The 18,985-nt window shown below is 40.0% G+C and overlaps 1 protein-coding gene across 12 annotated transcripts in view; it reads left to right on the top strand.

Annotated features, from left to right (window-relative positions):
- The first annotated feature begins 1,407 nt into the window (after positions 1 to 1,407).
- Positions 1,408 to 18,985, top strand: part of LOC121872970 (protein prune homolog 2-like) — a 53,684-nt gene continuing 36,106 nt past the window's right edge. For 6 of the 12 annotated variants that reach the window (XM_042376149.1, XM_042376142.1, XM_042376144.1 and 3 more), the window contains exons 1-2: positions 1,408 to 1,882; positions 17,483 to 17,514. In XM_042376149.1, coding sequence (XP_042232083.1) covers positions 17,483 to 17,514 — 32 coding nt within the window. In that variant the 5' untranslated portion in view covers positions 1,408 to 1,882. Of the gene's footprint in view, positions 1,883 to 17,482; positions 17,633 to 18,985 lie in introns of all 12 variants that reach the window. The other 6 variants (XM_042376140.1, XM_042376145.1, XM_042376146.1 and 3 more) reach the window with 6 other exon arrangements.

The following is an 18,985-nucleotide window of genomic DNA, read 5'->3' as shown; positions in this document are numbered from 1 at the left end:
AATATACGTGCACGTGTAATATGCTTACAGGTGGAATATGTGTACAGGTGTAATATATGTACTAATGTAATATACAGTATGTACAGGTGTAATAAGTGTACAGGTGTAATATGTGTACAGGTGTATTATATGCACAGATGTAATATACATACTGATATAATATACGTACAGGTGTAATATACAGTATGTACTATACAGGTGTAAAATGTGTATATGTATACATTAGTTTCGATTTGATTTGTGTACGTTAAGCTCGTGAATACAATTATGAAACCCATTGGGGACGATAGCTTAAATTATCGTCCTTAAGGAAAGATAGTTTAAAACATCGTCCTTAAGGAGTTATATTTAAATCACCGCCCTCAAATTATTAATGTTTTAGTCTTCATTTAATAAGATGTTGGCATGGTTCTATTTCTGTTGCATGGGCTGCCAGGCTTTAGATTCACAGATATTTGCACGATGAAATTTTTTTGGTAATATTAGATGTTAGAAAGGACTTAACTGATTGATTTAATTAAGGTAAAACAAAATAATGTAAAAAAAAAAAAAACATGGAGACGCTACCTAACCTATAATACGTTCACTTAGCACTCTATTGTACACTCAAGAGCCGCTGGGTTCTTCAAGCTCACGTCAACACTGATTACACTTACAGTATTTATTACCTTACCAGAGCTTGTGTTGTCCTCTCCAGTGAAACACCAACATAAACATTGACTATAATTAGATCTAAGTGACTCCATCACTTTTTAATGCTCTTATAAGCAGTTTTTAACGCACGAAAATATTCCAGAATACTACAACAAGAAATAATAATAACAATTGATAATAAAAAATCTTGGACTTTGAACCTTAAAGAAGCGTGAGGAAATTGTATTCGCAGTGGTTGTGATGTGCGATTATTTACGAAAAATCAAAAATTTTCGTCTGCTAATGCATGAAACTGTCGCCAAGAGTGAACGAAACGTAATGGGGATGACCGGTAAGCGCACTCGTATTCGTTCCAGATGAAATAATAGTTGCTGATTCTCGTTTTTACATATTTTATATTTGATTTCATGGTATTTTCGGTATGGGAACATAAAGCGCTTATTAGTGAAAAATAAAAGTGATAATTTTATATGAAAAGAAAGATACGATAAAACAATACAATGAAAAATGGTAACCTGACAACTTCCCAAGTCAGCAGAGCTGGAACATCCTGCGTTGCCAAATGCAGGTCAATCATTCCCAGTCTTTTCAAATAATTCTACCTTTCATTTATGTTATCCTTTCGTTCCTTATATCACTATTTACAACTATGATATAAAAAAAATTCTTATATATCTAAATTGTTGACGCAATTTTATAATTATAGAGCGACAGAGGGAGAGCTAACAATGTGGTGGCTAGAAGCTCGGGTGGCGCATGAGCAGTAATATGCGCTCCAATCAAGAAGGTCTGGAAGGTGGCTGCCAAATCTTTGATCCCAAATTCCAGTGGAAGAAATTACTAGTTTAGGAAGAGATCGCCGTCTTACTGAGCAGTACTGGCATGAAAAGTGTATCGGAACTTGGCAGGAAGTGTAGGGACTACCATGCACCGCCTAATCGATAAAATCAATGTTTTACCAGATAATACAGACGCCAAACCCTCAGTGATTCACCACAGCAAAACACTGACCTCACAAAGATGTCCTCGACACTCTCATCACCCTGCCCAATGTCCTGTGTGAAGACATACACCGTACAGTTACTTCGAGAATAACCTGAGAAGAGAAGTAGAACAGTGTGGTGCCAACCAGTAAGCCACCCTCCACCGCCACACCACCACAATCAATTCTGCTCAAAGTGTCACGACAGCAACCGACCTACACATCGAGGTTTCTTAAGAACATGTGGTGAGTAGTTGTGTTCTGTTGTTGTTATTGTGGCGTTACTGACACTAGCCCCACTGTTAAGATAACTGCCTGTGTTGTCATCAATTAGGTTTAGTGTGTGCGTCGTCGTGTTTACATACGCTATGAAATTTCGCCTGGGAACTGCGACGTGCCAGGGATGGTGGTATGTGGGTCAGGGTGGCAGCTCATAGTTATCCAGCAATACTCTCAGTGTGGCGTCATGGCGAACTTCAGCCCAGGGAGTCTGTTATACGCGGATACGATATTCATATAAGGAACTCTACTATAATAGTTCACATCATTTAATGAATATCTAATTTTTATTGCCGTAATTTTTCTTCTCAGGGTTAGCGGAATATATATTACAGTATAATATTTTCATGATCCAAAAATAATGTTTTCATGCAGTGGTTCCCTCCCCTCCCCAGGCGGCACAGGGTTCCCTCCCCTCCCCAGGCGGCACAGGGCTCCCTCCCCTCCCCGGGCGGCACAGGGTTCCCTCCCCTCACGGCTGATGCACACACGTAAACAAAACCATCTTAATCTATTAATAGTTCAGTGTTAAGATGTGTAGCTGATGTAATAATTCTCAAACATTTAATTTTTCTTCATATAATATTGTGTGTAAACATAAACTTAATTGTATTTTACAACAATGATTTGGCCTTACAGCATATCTACATATAGAGATCTATGTAATAACGTAGACCTCAACATTCGTATAGTAAACAAAGCATAAATTAACATGGAACACCTGAAGATTAAACATCCCAGTTCATTTCACTCGTAGATTAACCACCTTAACGCTACCTGGGGAAGGTTAAATTTGGTTAAGTAGATCAGTTTAGGTTAGGTTAACATTCGTGAGAAATATGCTGAGATGTCTAATCATGAGGAAATCAATTAAATATTTGACTGATTTTTCTTTAGGGAAGTTGTGTTCTTCATACAAAAAAAGTTATTTGTAATTATAACTACTATTGACACAGAGGTCACATGCCTCTCGGTTCAACAGTTGACGACCCAAAATTTCTGAGTGAATTTTAATGTAAGATAAACAACCTCCAGATCATCGAGGGACCCCGCCCATTATAAGTGACTGGGGAGATATAAGGGTCTCGAGTTCCGGATGTCTTGAGTGACCTTCACCTCTTCCTGGTTGCTGCTTTACCTTGTCACCCGTGTGTGTGTGTGTGTGTTTGGCTCCAGGTGGTTCCTCTTATAGTGACCTGGAGAAACTAACATCTTTTCCTTCCTTTACTGTCATATAGCTATCGGTTATTTACTTTTGGATCACCTGAAGATTAGACACCCCAGTTTATATCACGTGAAGATTAGACACCCCAGCTCATATGACCTGAATAACCACCTTAACCTAACCCAACATAAATTACTCAAACAACCCCCAGGCAGCGTTAGGATTTAAAATTAATCTTCAGGTGAAATAAGCTGGGGTGCCTAATATTCAGGTGATCCCTACTTTATACATTAGTGCTGAGGTTTATTTCTTTAGCATTAAAAAGAATAGCCCCAGTGGTCCTTTTGTTTTCAAGGACGACTCACGTAATAAGGAGAAATTCAAAGAAGAAAAAAAAAAGAGTCACGCCCGTACAGTATTTCGTTTTGCCAGCAGACTCTTGACACCAATGACCTTAATCCTATAACATCACCAGACACAAAACCCTCGACCCAAGTTTTATAAAATATGTTTCTTTCCTCCCTCTTTTCTTCCCCTCTTCCTCCTCCTAGTAACACTATTTATTACTATTTCTCTTTCTATTACTACTTCTGTTACTACTACTATTATTACAACTACAAATACCTCTATTAGTAATACTATTACTTTTTTTTTAATAGCGTGGCCTCCATCCCCCTTATAGCCACACCTTCGCCACTATTTTATCACACTACTACTGTTACTACTTCTACTATTCTGTAACTACTACTACTGTTATTACTACTGCTTGTTACTACTACTACTACTACTACTTTTTCTTGTTGTTTCTACTACTACTAATTACTACTACAACTTATTGTTACTACTTACTACTACTACTTTTTGTTAATTCTACTTCTACTACTTATTTTAGTACTAGTACAACAACTACTATTAATACTACAACTAATCTCACTAGTTATCTCGAATACCAAAGAAAAATTATAACCCACTCCTACAATATATAATTTTGACTTTTACACTTTCATTTTAGTGTAGAGTGTTAAAAAGATATTATTTCCTTCACGCCAGGTCCCTCCCTCCTCTCTCTCGCACACACACAGTCACCTGCCTCTCTCACGCCTAATACCTAATTACCATACTCTAGCCTGGGTCAATCATGTGATAATCCGGAGATCCTTTCTGTCAATCTATCATGCTGCTGACCAAGACATGACTTTAACATAAGAACATGAGAATGGAGGAAACTGCAGCAGGCCTATTGGCCCATACTGGGCAGTCCCGATAACACCCAACCCTTATTGCTCATAAATCCATCCAACCTATGTTTGAAGCTATCCAGCGTATTCGAGTTGATGATGATATTTGGTAATGATATTTGGTAACTTGTTCCACTCATCCACTACTCTATTTCTAAACCAGTGTTTACCTATCTCGCGCCTAAATCTAAATTTGTCTATTTTTAAACCATTGCTACAAGTTCGCTTCTGGTTGGATAGTCTGAGTACCTTTGTTATATCACCTTTGTTTAGCCCTGACCTCCATTTATACACCTCGATCATATCGCCCCTCACTCTATCACGGTGTTAAGACATGACCTTCATTTAACGTCAAAATTGATCATGTTTCTGACCAAGACATGACCTTTATCATTCTAGTACATAAATGCAAATTGACATAATTAACTCACCCAGGATGACGGTGATAGATAATAAGAAATAATCATTATGTCTGGTAACAGTAATAGTGACGTACTCAAAATGACTATCACATTGCCCCCCCCCCCCCTCCGTGTGACCTACTGACGGTATCAAAAACACAAGTCCATTTTAAACTGTACAACAATCAACAAAACATATTCTCGCTCACTTAAACCTGACACATATAGCCAAATTTACGGGGGAAGTGACATAATGACTCATAATTAGAATCTATGGCTGATTTTAAACCACCGAAGGGAAGCAAGTCATATATAAAAGACATTGAGACATATTATATCTAAATTTTATAAAAAGTGTGATGTTTTTTGGTGTTAATCGATAACACTTTGGTTCAGGGTTACTGCGTTGCTCCTCTTCATAACAGCTTTAGGTTAAAATTCTAATTGTGATAGAATGGAGGAACATGTAATGACGTAATCGTGACGTCACTATGGGCAAACGATGACGTCATCTGTAAACAGCATAAGAATTCTGAGAAACTTGAATTTATTAAAGTGACACATGACTTATATCCCTGATGGACCCCAGAAGACACATTATTTTTTATTCCGAAGGTGACACACACACACACACACACACACACACACACACACACACACACACACCGAAGAACCACATCCGCTTGTGTCATATATACCACGTAAACTCTTCAGAAAATAAAGTAATAAAAACAGAAGGCGAGGACATGACACAGTCCTCTTGACACATGACCTCGCTGCCTCTCCTCTTCATAGGCAGTGTATAAGGTTAAGGGGGGAACTCATTTATCATTTACCACGGCATTAAAGGTAAGGTCGGGGTCAAGGTTTTAGGATGGGCGGGGGGGGCAGGGTGGGAGGGGGTTGAAGGTTTAAGATGGTCGGGGAGGTTGAGGGTTTAGGGTGGGAGGGGGTTGAAGGTTTAAGATGGCCCGAAGTCGAGGGTTCAACTACCAATTCCCTTTCTAGGACATGAAAGTGGCCCAACTTCAAAGACTCACGGAAGCTTTATAATTATATCAAGTAGTAGTAGTAGTAGTAGTAGTAGTAGTAGTAGTAGTAGTAGCTACCTCTCTCCGCTAACTAATAGGACCCTTGGGCGATTTTAGTGTTGTTTAGATGGTAGGAAGGGTTCGTGTTTACATCAATTGGAGAGGCAGGGTTGTTAGGGGCTGCGTTGGATAAGAGGTATGGAAATAACGTTAAGGGGGTTATAAGGTTGGTTAGGTATTCTGTACTTATATTTAGGGGGATATAAAGGGTGTTTAGGTTGGGCGAGGGGTTCTGTACCTATCGTTAAGGGGATATAAGGTTGGGTAAGGGGTTCTGTACTTGTCTTCGAGGGGATATAAGGGATTTTATAATTACAGTTAAGGGAACTGGTAAGAGAGGATATTGGGTATCTGTATTTACCTAAGGGGGACATGAGAGAAGATTAAGGGGGTACCATATTTACCCAAGGGGGAGTTGAGGGAAGATTAAAGGGGTATCATAACTAAAGATAACTTCAAGGTAGGGTAAAAAGAATCTGTACTTATGGTAACTTAAAATCTCCTTTAAGTGAGAATCTCATTAAAATGTGAATCTCCTTAAAATATGAATCTCCTTAAATGTGAATCTCCTTAAAATGTGAATCTCCTTAAAATGTGAATCTCCTTAAAATGTGAATCTCCTTAAAATATGAATCTCCTTAAAATATGAATCTCCTTAAAATGTGAATCTCCTTAAAATGTGAATCTCCTTAAAGTGAGATTCTCATTAAAGTGACAATCTCCAGAAGACGAGAATCTCCTAAACGCCAAGACCTTAACTCAAACAAAGCTTTTACCTCGTAAGAAGAAAAAAACTTCACCGACTACTTGAGCTTTGAGAAGAGTAATTATCGCTTCTTTCATTTCTTTCTTTCATTAATTCATTCATTATATTGGGATAACCTGAAGATTACACACCTCAGCTGATTTTACCTCAAGATTAACCTCCCTAATCTAACGTAAAACTAACCCGATTTAACCTAAACTAACCTAACCTAACGCAAAAGTAACCTAACCTACCCTAGCCTAGCGCAAAACTAAACAAACCTAACCCCTCAGGAAGTGTTCGAGGTAAATAATCTTCAAAATAAATAACCAGGGGGTGTATAATCTTCAGGTAATTCTTATCACAACAATATCTTATTTCACCCAGTACCAATGATGAGTTTGGGCACGCAATGAGTCCAGATATATCAATGAACGGTTCGAAACGTCCAATCAAAACAAATAGGCGACTTGCGGTTCTTTGCGGTTCGATTCGGGGTTCATTTAAACTTTACTTGACCTCCGGACCCACGAATCCTATACAACAATAGTGATAATATGGTGTTTCGTACAGAAGTGAGATTGGTACATACATTTCTAATACCAATATATCTGCAGATTGTGAGATGAAGGTCAATATATTCGTCTTGTTTATAATAGGTATTAAAAGAACAGTATAGCGAATAGATTTTACACTTATTGGTAAACATCTTAGTATTGAAAGAAGATTGTCTAAAAGGTAAGTGTGTTTACTTTAGTATAACCCATTTTTTTGTGTTGATAATTATTATTAGAGAACACAAATGGGGGAAGCTTGAGGTGTTCCATAGTTTAGTTTAAGTACCTGGTTCATGATATTATGCGTGGGAAAATACAAACTAGCCGTGAGAAATACAAAAGACCCGTGAGAAAATACATACGTACAGGCCATGGGAAAATACAAGTCAGCAGCCACGGAAAAACACAAACTGGCCTTGGAAAAGGTACCAACTAAACAAAAATAAAACTCGTTGGTTGGGTCGATGTGTTTTTCCGAGGCAATCTAGAGTTGAGACGGTTGCCAATCAACTAGTTTCCAGCGCTTCTCGCTCCAGGAGGCCACAGTTTTTTTCTCAACTTGGCGGCCTGGCTGTGACCCACACCTGCCTCGGCACAATGCCTGGCTGTGACCCACACCTGCCTCGGCACAATGCCTGGCTGTGACCCACACCTACCCCGGCAGTGCCTGTCTGTGACCCACAGCACAGTGCCTGGCTGTGACCCACACACAGTGCCCTGTGCCTGGCACAGTGCCCTGTGACCCACACCTGCCCCGGCACAGTGCCTGTGACCCACACCTGCCTCGGCACAATGCCTGGCTGTGACCCACACCTACCCCGGCACAGTGCCTGTCTGTGACCCACACCTGCCCCGGCACAGTGCCTGGCTGTGACCCACACCTGCCCCGGCACAGTGCCTGGCTGTGACCCACACCTGCCCCGGCACAGTGCCTGGCTGTGACCCATACTTGCCCCCGGCACAGTGCCTGGCTGTGACCCACACCTGCCCCGGCATAGTAACGGCTGGTACCGTATATGGTAACTGACGGAGTATGAAAATAAACAAGTTTGGTAACTATATTAACCCGTACTTAGTTTTATGTTTACGAGACATAATAGAGGGGTTACGGATCACTGTAGAGTTTTCTTAACTAAGCCTCAAGTCTTGTACATAACCGTTTATTAACGTTATCAGGAGCCGTTTCAGTGATAGTGTATACGTAATAACTAATACTGTATACAGTAAGAAGTTGTTTTAATTATGATACAATCTAAAATTTAAGACATAAGGTACAGTAAGTGTTCATTTAAACCATTAAACAAGAAAGGTACATTTTGCGCATAAATAAAATCAATAAGCAATTCTGATACAGTCGACCTGCTTCCCTGCTTCCACTTCCTGCTGTAATTGCTCGCCCAATTATAGAAGGTTCATTCTAATCCCCAGTAAATGTTTTACTTGAATAAAAGATAATTAAATAGTAGAATTACAGATTCATTTCGCCTGACGTATCTCACAACATGTGGCTTCTACTTGAGGGTCACGTAGGTAAATGGTATTGGAATTTTCTCCATTTCTGAGTACTTTCCTGTTGTTATTCAAACATAATAATAAGCATAGTTCACTCGCTGTAAACCAGCCACTTGTACGACCCACAAACAGGTGCCGGATATTACCAAGTATAGAGGGAATTTTTGCCACAGTTGTGTCAAACGTCCTCTAGACTACACCCCCCTCCCCTCATGACGCAACTAGTAAGACGCACCACATCAACACTACACAATGTTACACGATGGATTTTTATAACATCATGACAGCTTGGGTAAACATATACATAGATTTTTACATTCCTCGACGCTGATTCACGCAAGTTCCTGGGATAAATATTCCTCGTAACTGAAGCTCTAAGACTGCACACGTCTGACTCGCTTAAAATAAACCAGAAAAATGACGTTCTGGAATGCTATCAATATTACCCTGGGAATTTTTACATTAAATACGTTCACTTTTCACAGGGATGACATGTTAAAATATTCTGTGTCTTGGTTTTATAAATGAATCAAAGTAAACATATCTAGGTGAGGTAGTGAACGTATCTACTGTAGGTGAGGTAGTGAACGTATCTACTGTAGGTGAGGTAGTGAACGTATCTAGGTGAGGTAGTGAACGTATCTAGGTGAGGTAGTGAACATATCTACGTAGGTGAGGTAGTGAACGTATCTACTGTAGGTGAGGTAGTGAACGTATCTAGGTGAGGTAGTGAACATATCTACGTAGGTGAGGTAGTGAACGTATCTAGGTGAAGTAAACTCTCAATGTATAATTATCCTGTGTTAATTTTGATAGTTTTTTGTGTTTCACCTTAAACCAACTCGTCTGGTGTATCTTGACGTCACCAGTAACGAGGAACAATTAATCATACGAGCCATTGTGAATCTGAATCCTGTCTTCCTAATGGTTTCCTGGGAATATAATGGCTGAAATACTGCACCACACCACTTCACAATTACACTCCCGACAGTCAAAACAAAATAGTGACTCGTCGTTAGATCAAAACACAAGGACGGAGCCTTAACATAGCACAAGACAAGTGAACCAATATTGATTAAATTTGTGCAGACCATTGGCGGAGAAGTTGAGCCACACCCCAGTCCATGACAATGAATATGCAACGAGGAGAAATATATGGTTTATTGCCACGTGTCTCGGAACCATCTGAAGACTAAACCTCCCCCAGCTTATTTCATCTGACGCTACCTAGGAGAGATTAGGTTAGGTTAATCTTCAGGTGATATAAGCAAGGGTGTCTAATCTTCATGTGATTCCTTTTTTTTGTAAGTGTTGATCTCTGTAGAACAATGAACATTTTACTGACTTCACTGATTGTTTATTCAGGATATTGATGAGGTTCTAAGTGTTGTTCCTTGTGGTGGTGAAGGACGGTGTGGTGACGCTGACCTGATGATGAATACTGCTTCATAAATAACTGTCATGAATAATGCATCAGAAGTCATTGTAAATCATAATGACAAACCTGAAAGGGACGTAACTCAGGTGGTTTTTTTTTATATTGAGGATAAATCACCGTTATTTCAATGTGCTGGCAGCTGTAGTTGATCATTACTGTTGGGTAAATGGATTTTATGATTACCTCTGAGTCTGACTTCAAGCTCATACGCTGTGACCTCCGAGCCACTGACCTAGCCAAACAGATTCCCGCATTGCCTAACACACAATCAAGTTTCATCACAATCTGTTCTCTGGTTCCTAATTATTTCATTTGTTTGGTTTATGAAATACCACAGTGATGAACCCCTGACTCGTTTGTTATTATACTGGGTGTACACTATTACCAGAGAGAATTTCTACAGTATTAACTTCTTTAGAAACATTTAAAATCACACACACACACACACACACACACACACACACACACACACACACACACACACACACACACATACATACATACATACATACCCAAACACACACATACACACAAACAAAACATACACACACAAACAAAACATACACACACAAACAAAACATACACACACAAACAAAACATACACACACAAACAAAACATACACACACATACATACATACATACATACAGACAAAAAACATACACACACCTACTTACACACACACACACACACACACACACACACATAAATTGTATTGCACTCAGCTGAACCGATTTTGACGAAACCTGTCAGATATCAGACAACATATTGGCTGTGGGAAAAAAGGTTTAATTTTCACGAAGGTAAGTTAAAGGTGGAAGATCAAAGATGCACCCCCTCACCCTGACACAATAAGACTCCTAAAACAGTATTGTGTTACCTATGAACCCCTAAAACGGCCGAGTGATGAAACCCTAAAAAATTCTCATAACTGAACCCCTAAAACGACTCATTATTGAACCCTTAAATTTTCCATTAATGATTCCCTAAAATGACCCACTAATAACCCCTTAAATTCACCTAAAATTAACCCCTCTGGCCCATTAACAAATCCTCCTAACAGAACCCATTAAAATACCCCATTAATATATAAAAATACGCCTCTCTCTCTCTCTCTCTCTCTCTCTCTCTCTCAATGTGGTTGGGTTTGTTAGATAATAATACTAAATTAAAATGTATTTCTTTTACCTTAGGAGTATAAATATGTTCCATTTGAATGTTTAGTTGTATTTTCTGTCTATATTATTCTCGATCTGTTTACTGTTAGGAGAGCCTGTTTACTGTTGGTTCATTTGCTTTACTGTTGGGACAAATTTTATTTATTATTTCTCAACCATCTGGATATACTCGTACAGTACATATCCTCGAACCAGTTACATTATGTCGTCCTCGAACCAGTTACATTATGTCGTCCTCGAACCAGTTACATTATGTCGTCCTCGAACCAGTTACATTATGTCATCCTCGAACCAGTTACATTATGTCAATCCTCGAACCAGTTACATTATGTCGTCCTTGAACCAGTTACATTATGTCATCCTCGAACCAGTTACATTATGTCATCCTCGAACCAGTTACATTATGTCGTCCTCGAACCAGTTACATTATATCATCCTCGAACCAGTTACATTATGTCGTCCTCGAACCAGTTACATTATATCATCCTCGAACCAGTTACATTATATCATCCTCGAACCAGTTACATTATGTCGTCCTCGAACCAGTTACATTATGTCGTCCTCGAACCAGTTACATTATGTCATCCTCCAGACCAGTTACATTATGTCGTCCTCGAACCAGTTACATTGCATCTTTCCGGTACTAAGGGTGACTGACTGGTGTTGTTGTCATTATTATCGCTGTTGTCATCACAGAGAGAACGAAACTAAACAAAAATCCTCCCTGTCACCAGGTGCTCATGGTTATATTCATCCCATTGAAGGTGATACTGGCACCCGACACACCCCCTACCCCCCACCCACCCGACACACCCTGGCCCCACCTGGCACACCTGGCCCCACTAGCACACCCTGGCCCCTACCCGACACACCTGTCCCCATCCTACACACCTTGGCCCCCCTACCCGACATACCCTGGCCCCTCACCTGGCACACCCTGGACCCTCACCTGGCACACCCTGGACCCCCACCCGACACACCCTGGCCCCATCCAGCACACCCTACACCCTCTCACCCGATACACCCTGGCCCCCAACCGGCACACCCTGGTACCCTCTCTCTTTGGCCTCCACCCTTCATTAATCTTATCATTTCTCCTCGGATGCTTCCTACCAACTGTCCACCTCCCAGTTACAATTTAAGTGGTGGGAGTGTGTGATGGGGGAGGAGGAGGAGGAAGAGAAGGTGGTGATGAAAGAGGAGAGGTGTTGGTGAAGGATAAATCAGGAGGAGGAGGAAGAGGCAAATAAAAAAGAATGAGGGAGAAGTGGAGGAAAGTCAGGAAGGCGAGGAATAGGTAGAGGAAAATCAGGAGAGAAGGAGGAGAGAGGAGGTGAAGGAAAACCAAAAAGAAGAAGAATTTTACCACTAGTAGGACTCAGCATCACCTTCATCTAAGAGTAAAAACAGATAGATGGATCCTCACTGGAGACTGACCTTACCACAAGATGGGTCATACATATTACCTACGGCCGGGTCATCCAGGTAATGGGTCACCCCTGGCAGGTGCTTGGCAATCAAAGGTCGCCCAGGAAATGGATCATATCAGGTCGTCTAGTGGAGAATTACTACCCTGGAAGTTAATTATTCCAGGGAAGATTTTTTTTTTTTTCAGTTATGGAGAAAGAGAGAACCAAGGAGAGAGGGCGTGAGTGGGGGGGAGGGAAGGAGAGCATCCAAAGAGAGGGAACGCTCCAGAGAGTGAAAGAGAGAAGGGGGGCCTCCAGAGTACACAAAAAGAGTCAGAGAGAGAGAGGGAGGAAACGTCCGGAGAGAAAGAAAGGAGAGTATCGAGAGAGAGAGAAAGAAGGAGAGTTTCCAGGGAGTATCTAGACTAGAGAGAGAGAGAGAGAGAGAGAGAGAGAGAGAGAGAGAGAGAGAGAGAAATCATTCCAAGCTATCTGTCAGATCTCTTGTCACTGCCATCCTCCAAGGCACACACTCTATCCTTTATCATGTGGACGTATAGGACACATACAGGTACATGAGTGTTTGACAAGTGCGTTGATGACGTGATAAGAATTCTGTAACACCCCCTCACGTGATAGGCTTCTGTAACACCCCCTCACGTGATAGGCTTCTGTAACACCCCCTCACACATGATAGGCTTCTGTAACACCCCCAAACGTAATTGCAGAATATAACAGTGTCTTACCTGCCCTACTAATGAAGAGAGTAGAGGGCGTAGTGTTTATTTTGACTCAATAACAACTTAAATAAGCGAAGTATTAACTCAATATTGTGTGTTTTTAAAGGAAGTTGCCCCTTAAGTAAGATAAAATATATGCCCGTCACTCCTCCCCTCGCTCAGTAAACATAAGTAAATTTCTTGGGAGGTTAATATTTTACTAATGTACACAGCATCTCTGAAACAATTACCTGCTGCCACAGAGTCAATATAGACTTTGGAGGAAACGATATAATTAAGTTGTATTGCTCCGCTTTACTGCGTCCCATCATACATGCATTTTCTTCCTTCTCTTTAAAAGGTTCATTACCGACTGAATTACCCAAATGCAGTGCTTTAAACTGTTGACCACATTTATGTCACTTGAGAGACCTGTGGTGTACCACACTAATGACTTCAGTCACCAAGATCCCGAGACAGCAGACTCTCTCACCAATGTTCTCAGAATGTGCCGGAGGGCTATATAGAGCCGCCAACTCTGGGGTCGGTCGTTTACACACGTCCCAGCTGATTTATCAGTTCACGACTTAACAGCTTACTAGCCGTTGGGGTGGTTGGTCTGTTCTTTGTTATGACCTTCACTGCCCGAAGTACCCAGAGACACCCTGCCATGTTTGGTTGGGTCACACTGCATAACGCCCTTCTCACATTTGACCCGGGCCTGGACAATGTTGTGGGAAGCACACGTGTTTTATATATATATATATATTACTCAGTGAAGTTGACAACATCACCAAGTCATTTCCGTATCAATAAAGTAACAATAAACATTTTCTTCCCGGAGGTAATGATGGATTGATGGTAACGTTAGCCAACAATGGTACTGACGTAATGTCACCGAACTATGAGTGGAAGTGCTTGGGGGTGTTATCGTGACGACTCCTGTAGAGAGCCGTCAGGACAGCCACACGAACTGATTTGAGGAGTCGAGAAGAGAACGATCACCGCCCTATACGCACATCTTACCATTGCCTTTTCATTATATTTTTAGAGATCATTTGGTAACCAAAACTTGAGCTTACAACTAATAGTTTCTTTCATTCAATGCCACTATACTACAACTCTGTTCCTGGCCTCAGAATACGAGTCCGAGTTTTTTATCAGAGGTAAAATTGTGATGGTAAAGTAGTACTTGTATGTGCTACGTTTACTGTCAGCTGTACTTAACAGTGTCCTGCGTCACCGTATTGTTAATTAAACGTGAGTCTAGGCCCGTGTGCACGAGAGGGTTGGTTCTTGTGCTTGAAGAGGGGAATCCCGTGTGCACGAGAGGGGGAGGGCACGTGTGCACGAGAGAGGGGAGCCCGTGTGCACGAGAAAGGGGGCCCGTGTGCACGAGAGGGAGGGTGTGTGCACAAGAGGGGCCCGTGTGCACAAGAGGGGCCCGTGTGCACGAGAAAGACGCCCGTGTGCACGACAAAGACGCCCGTGTGCACGACAAAGACGCCCGTGTGCACGAGAGAAGCACGCCACTCAGCCTGGTGGTGATAGGCGGAGAAAGGCACGCCTTGAACAAAGACTAGTTTAGCATAGTTTAAAGGCGCGAGCGAGATAATGACAGGAGGAACTTGACACCCGTGCCCAGCGCACCTGCTGAGCTCCTTCTACAGGAAAGAAGTTAAGGTGTCGTTAATAACTTGTTTGTCTAACATTAACGTTAATTTGGAGCTGGAGTTGGCAGCTACGCAACGTTAAACCTACACGTGAATTACTTCGCGTGGGCTGGATTTTTTACCAAAAGTAATTACCTGTACCACTTCTTTATACGAAACAAAATTGCAACCATGCGAAGTTGTATGGCATTCTGTCACCGATTTTAAAATTATAAAAATTTACAGGAAACAAAGCAGGAGAAACAACTTCGATAACAGTTGTCTGCAGGACGTAATCACACCCGTGTGAGCTGGAAAAAGAGAAGAAGGGAAACGATGGAGCACCTTAGCTTTCGTCTTTATTCAAGACATCTTCAGAGGCAACTGAAAATGTCTTGAATAAAGACGAAAGCTAAGGTGCTCCTTTGTTTCCCATTTTCCTCTGTGATTTTATCAAGATTTATCTTATCCATGTTTCCATTGTGGATCTACATGAAATATATATATATATATATATATATATATATATATATATATATATATATATATATATATATATATATATATATATATATATATATATATATATATATATATATATATATATATATATATATATATATTTATATATATATATATATTATCTATCTATCTATCTATCTATCTATATATATATATATTATCTATCTATCTATCTATCTATCTATCTATATATATATATATATCTATCTATCTATCTATATCTATCTATCTATATATATATATATATATATATATATATATATATATATATATATATATATATATATATATATATATGTATATATATATATATATATATATATATATATATATATATATATATATATATATATATATATATATATATATATATATATATATATATATATATATATGTATGTATATATACATACACAAGAATGTACAATATCTCACTAAAGTGTCTGTCCACACTCCGTGTGAAACATTATTTGACCACGGTTGATAGATATTTGGACATGCATTTACTTTGGTATATAGTTTAACATAAGTAATGCAATGTGCATTTATTTCGGCGTAATTAATATGATGTTCGGTTACCAATTATTGTACGGTCACGAGTTGCATGTAGCATTTCGGAAGTCATCGGACCCATCCTGACAGATACTTTTTTGAGGTACTGCACACTAAGTGTCTAAATCAATAGATAATATAAATCATACAAAAATTTCGTCTATCGTGATGCTCTTTTTCATTTCACTACATAGTTCATGCTTGTTTCATCCTTCATATCAGTCAGATCAATAAAATAAATATAGTCAACATGTCTAATATGCCTTCTATATTTTACTATATGGGTAATAATTGCTTAACTTAAATGACTTTAAAAATAAAATCCCGTTTTTCCAGACTGGCCAAAACGCAGATTCAATTTATCTCCGGAAATTTTGAGAGCATCTTGACACTGGCCCAAGAGAGAGTGGATCTAATGAAGGGCTCTTGTACGGCGGCTCAACAAACTCCCTTTAAAACAATAAATGAAAGCTCGGGGTGGTGAGGAGTCAATGCTTTAGTAAACCACAGTCTGGCCACTGCATCTTTAAGCCCTGGCTATTTATAGTGCTGCTGTGACCACTAGAGTTTTTTTAACAATGCCTCCCTGAAACTCTATGGGTAAAAGTATACAATTTTAATTAATTTTCCTGTTAAAATAGTAGAGGTTTTATTCCTCCACTGGTAGCGTAGTAACAACTAAGGCTTTATTGATTAACTTAGCAGGGGCGGATCCAGGGGGTCCTGATTTCCCCTTTCATCAGAACATTCCAATACTTTTTCTTTAATGCAGTATTGTACTCAGGCTTTTTTGTATTGAGAAAAATAATTGCTTTTGACCTCATAATATGTCCTAATGTCAAGTGCACATGATGTCCTAATGTGAAGTGCACATGTCTTCAAAATGGCCTCTGCTCGCCATGTTCCCCCACCCACAACTTCTTTGATATTCCTGGATCAGTTCCTGTTCAGTTAATATTTCCCTTCGTACTTCCGGCCTTCACTATCACAAACAAAAACTACCGGGTACTTGCAGTTTTTTATTTTTCACTTGTTGATGACCTGTTTAACGTCTGGTCTCTCGATCCTTACTTTTTCTCTTCAGATGTGTATCTGTTTAATACTTGGATTTCCAGAGTTATACGGTATATACAGGGAGCTTTACCAACTGGTGGGACCAAAGATTCTATGTATGATATTATGAAATCTCTTGGCGTCCCAAAATGCTTCACCTTCACTGTCGTCATCCCACAGGGCATTCAATGACATTATCCCGAGAGAGAAAAAGAGATAGAACATCCCACAGGCTTAGTGGCACTATCCCGAGAGTCACAACGCAGGCAAGTACAGGTAGGTAGAAGGTGATCTTGACATGAATAGGTTCCTTGTTTACCTCGAGCCACTAATCAGATGTTCTCATTACAGGTGAACATGAATGACATGTGAGTGGCCCCACACACCTGTGAGTATACTTGTGTACTGGCTAATGAGCACCTCCCTCACCTGCCTACATTTCCATTAATCACGCCAACGACATGTGTCTTACGCTATCCTCAAATGGTAGGGACGTAGCTTATGCATGGTTGGATAGTCACTTTTAGGAATGATGGTAGAGTGTATTTAGGAAAAGTAGGATTTGTTATCTGTGAATGGTATAAAAGGATGGGGGGAGGGTTACGTAGAGAAGTATTGCCGAGATGATATCAATATTTCAAGTATAGTTACCCATAGTAGAGCATAGTTATCAATTGTTTTGTGCAGATAAAATGGTAGCTCGTAGTTACGCATGGTAAGTAATTTAGCAATGAACGATTATATGAACTCAGGAAGGATAGGCGTGTGATTAAGATATAATCAGGGTTGTATTAAGGCAGGATGGATTAGTTATAAAGAATACTTAGCATGCGATTACGTAGGTTGGGCTCTTAACTAAAACCAACAAGGTGTAGTTAGGTAGGGTGGACTTGTAATTAAGAAGAATTAAGTGTAGTTAGGTAGGGTGGAACTGTAGGGTGCACTGAGAAAAATAAAGAAAAAGTAATTCAAGAGAAAGAGTGTTCGTACAGTGTCACGTGACCAGGGGGGTGAAGGGTTGACCAAGGGGGGTGAAGGGTTGACCAAGGGGGTGAAGGGTTGACCAAGGGGGGTGAAGGGTTGACCAAGGGGGGTGAAGGGTTGACCAAGGTAGAGACGAGAAGGAAATTGAATTATATTTAAGATTTTTTTCCTGTTTTAATTATGAAATTTTCGTCTGTTGTATTTTGGTAAGTTATATTGTTGGAGAAACTGTTATGGTGGGTAGTAGTGTTGGAGAAACTGTTATGGTGGGTAGTAGTGTTGGAGAAACAATGCTGTGGAAACTTGTTGTACGTAGTATTTTGGGAGAAAGTTGTGGGTTGTAGTGATGGAAAAATGATTCTGGAGTGTAGCAATGTTGGAGGTTCCAGCTTGGAGCTACTTATATTAGTTTGATGTGTAACAGTGTTGAAGAAACTAAAGTGAGATGGTGTGTAGCTTTGTTGGAGGAAGTTCTGGTTTGTAGCATTGTTGGAGAAACTGTTGTGGTGTGTAAGTGTTGGAGAAACTGTTGTGTTGTGTAGCAGAGTTCAGGAAACAGTGTTGTAGCGTGTAATCATGTAGAAATTGTTATGGCATGTAGCAGTGTTGGAGAAAGTGTTTTATTGTGTAGTGGTGTTGGAGAAAGTGTTGTGGCATGTAGCAGTGTTGGAAAAACAGTGTTATGGTGTTGTAACTGAAAAAGGTTTTATTAATACTTATTAATTCTATTTGTTTCTGTTTTTCCTTTTTCTATTCCTTATTTCGTAAAAAGAGGGAGAGCGGAGGTGGACACACACACACACACACACACACACACACACACACACACACACACACACACGGCCTCTGTGGTTT

Source organism: Homarus americanus, unplaced genomic scaffold (assembly GCF_018991925.1).
Source record: "Homarus americanus isolate GMGI-L3 unplaced genomic scaffold, GMGI_Hamer_2.0 scaffold11022, whole genome shotgun sequence".
Lineage (NCBI taxonomy): Eukaryota > Metazoa > Arthropoda > Malacostraca > Decapoda > Nephropidae > Homarus > Homarus americanus.
This window is presented reverse-complemented; position numbering and strand designations above follow the sequence as displayed.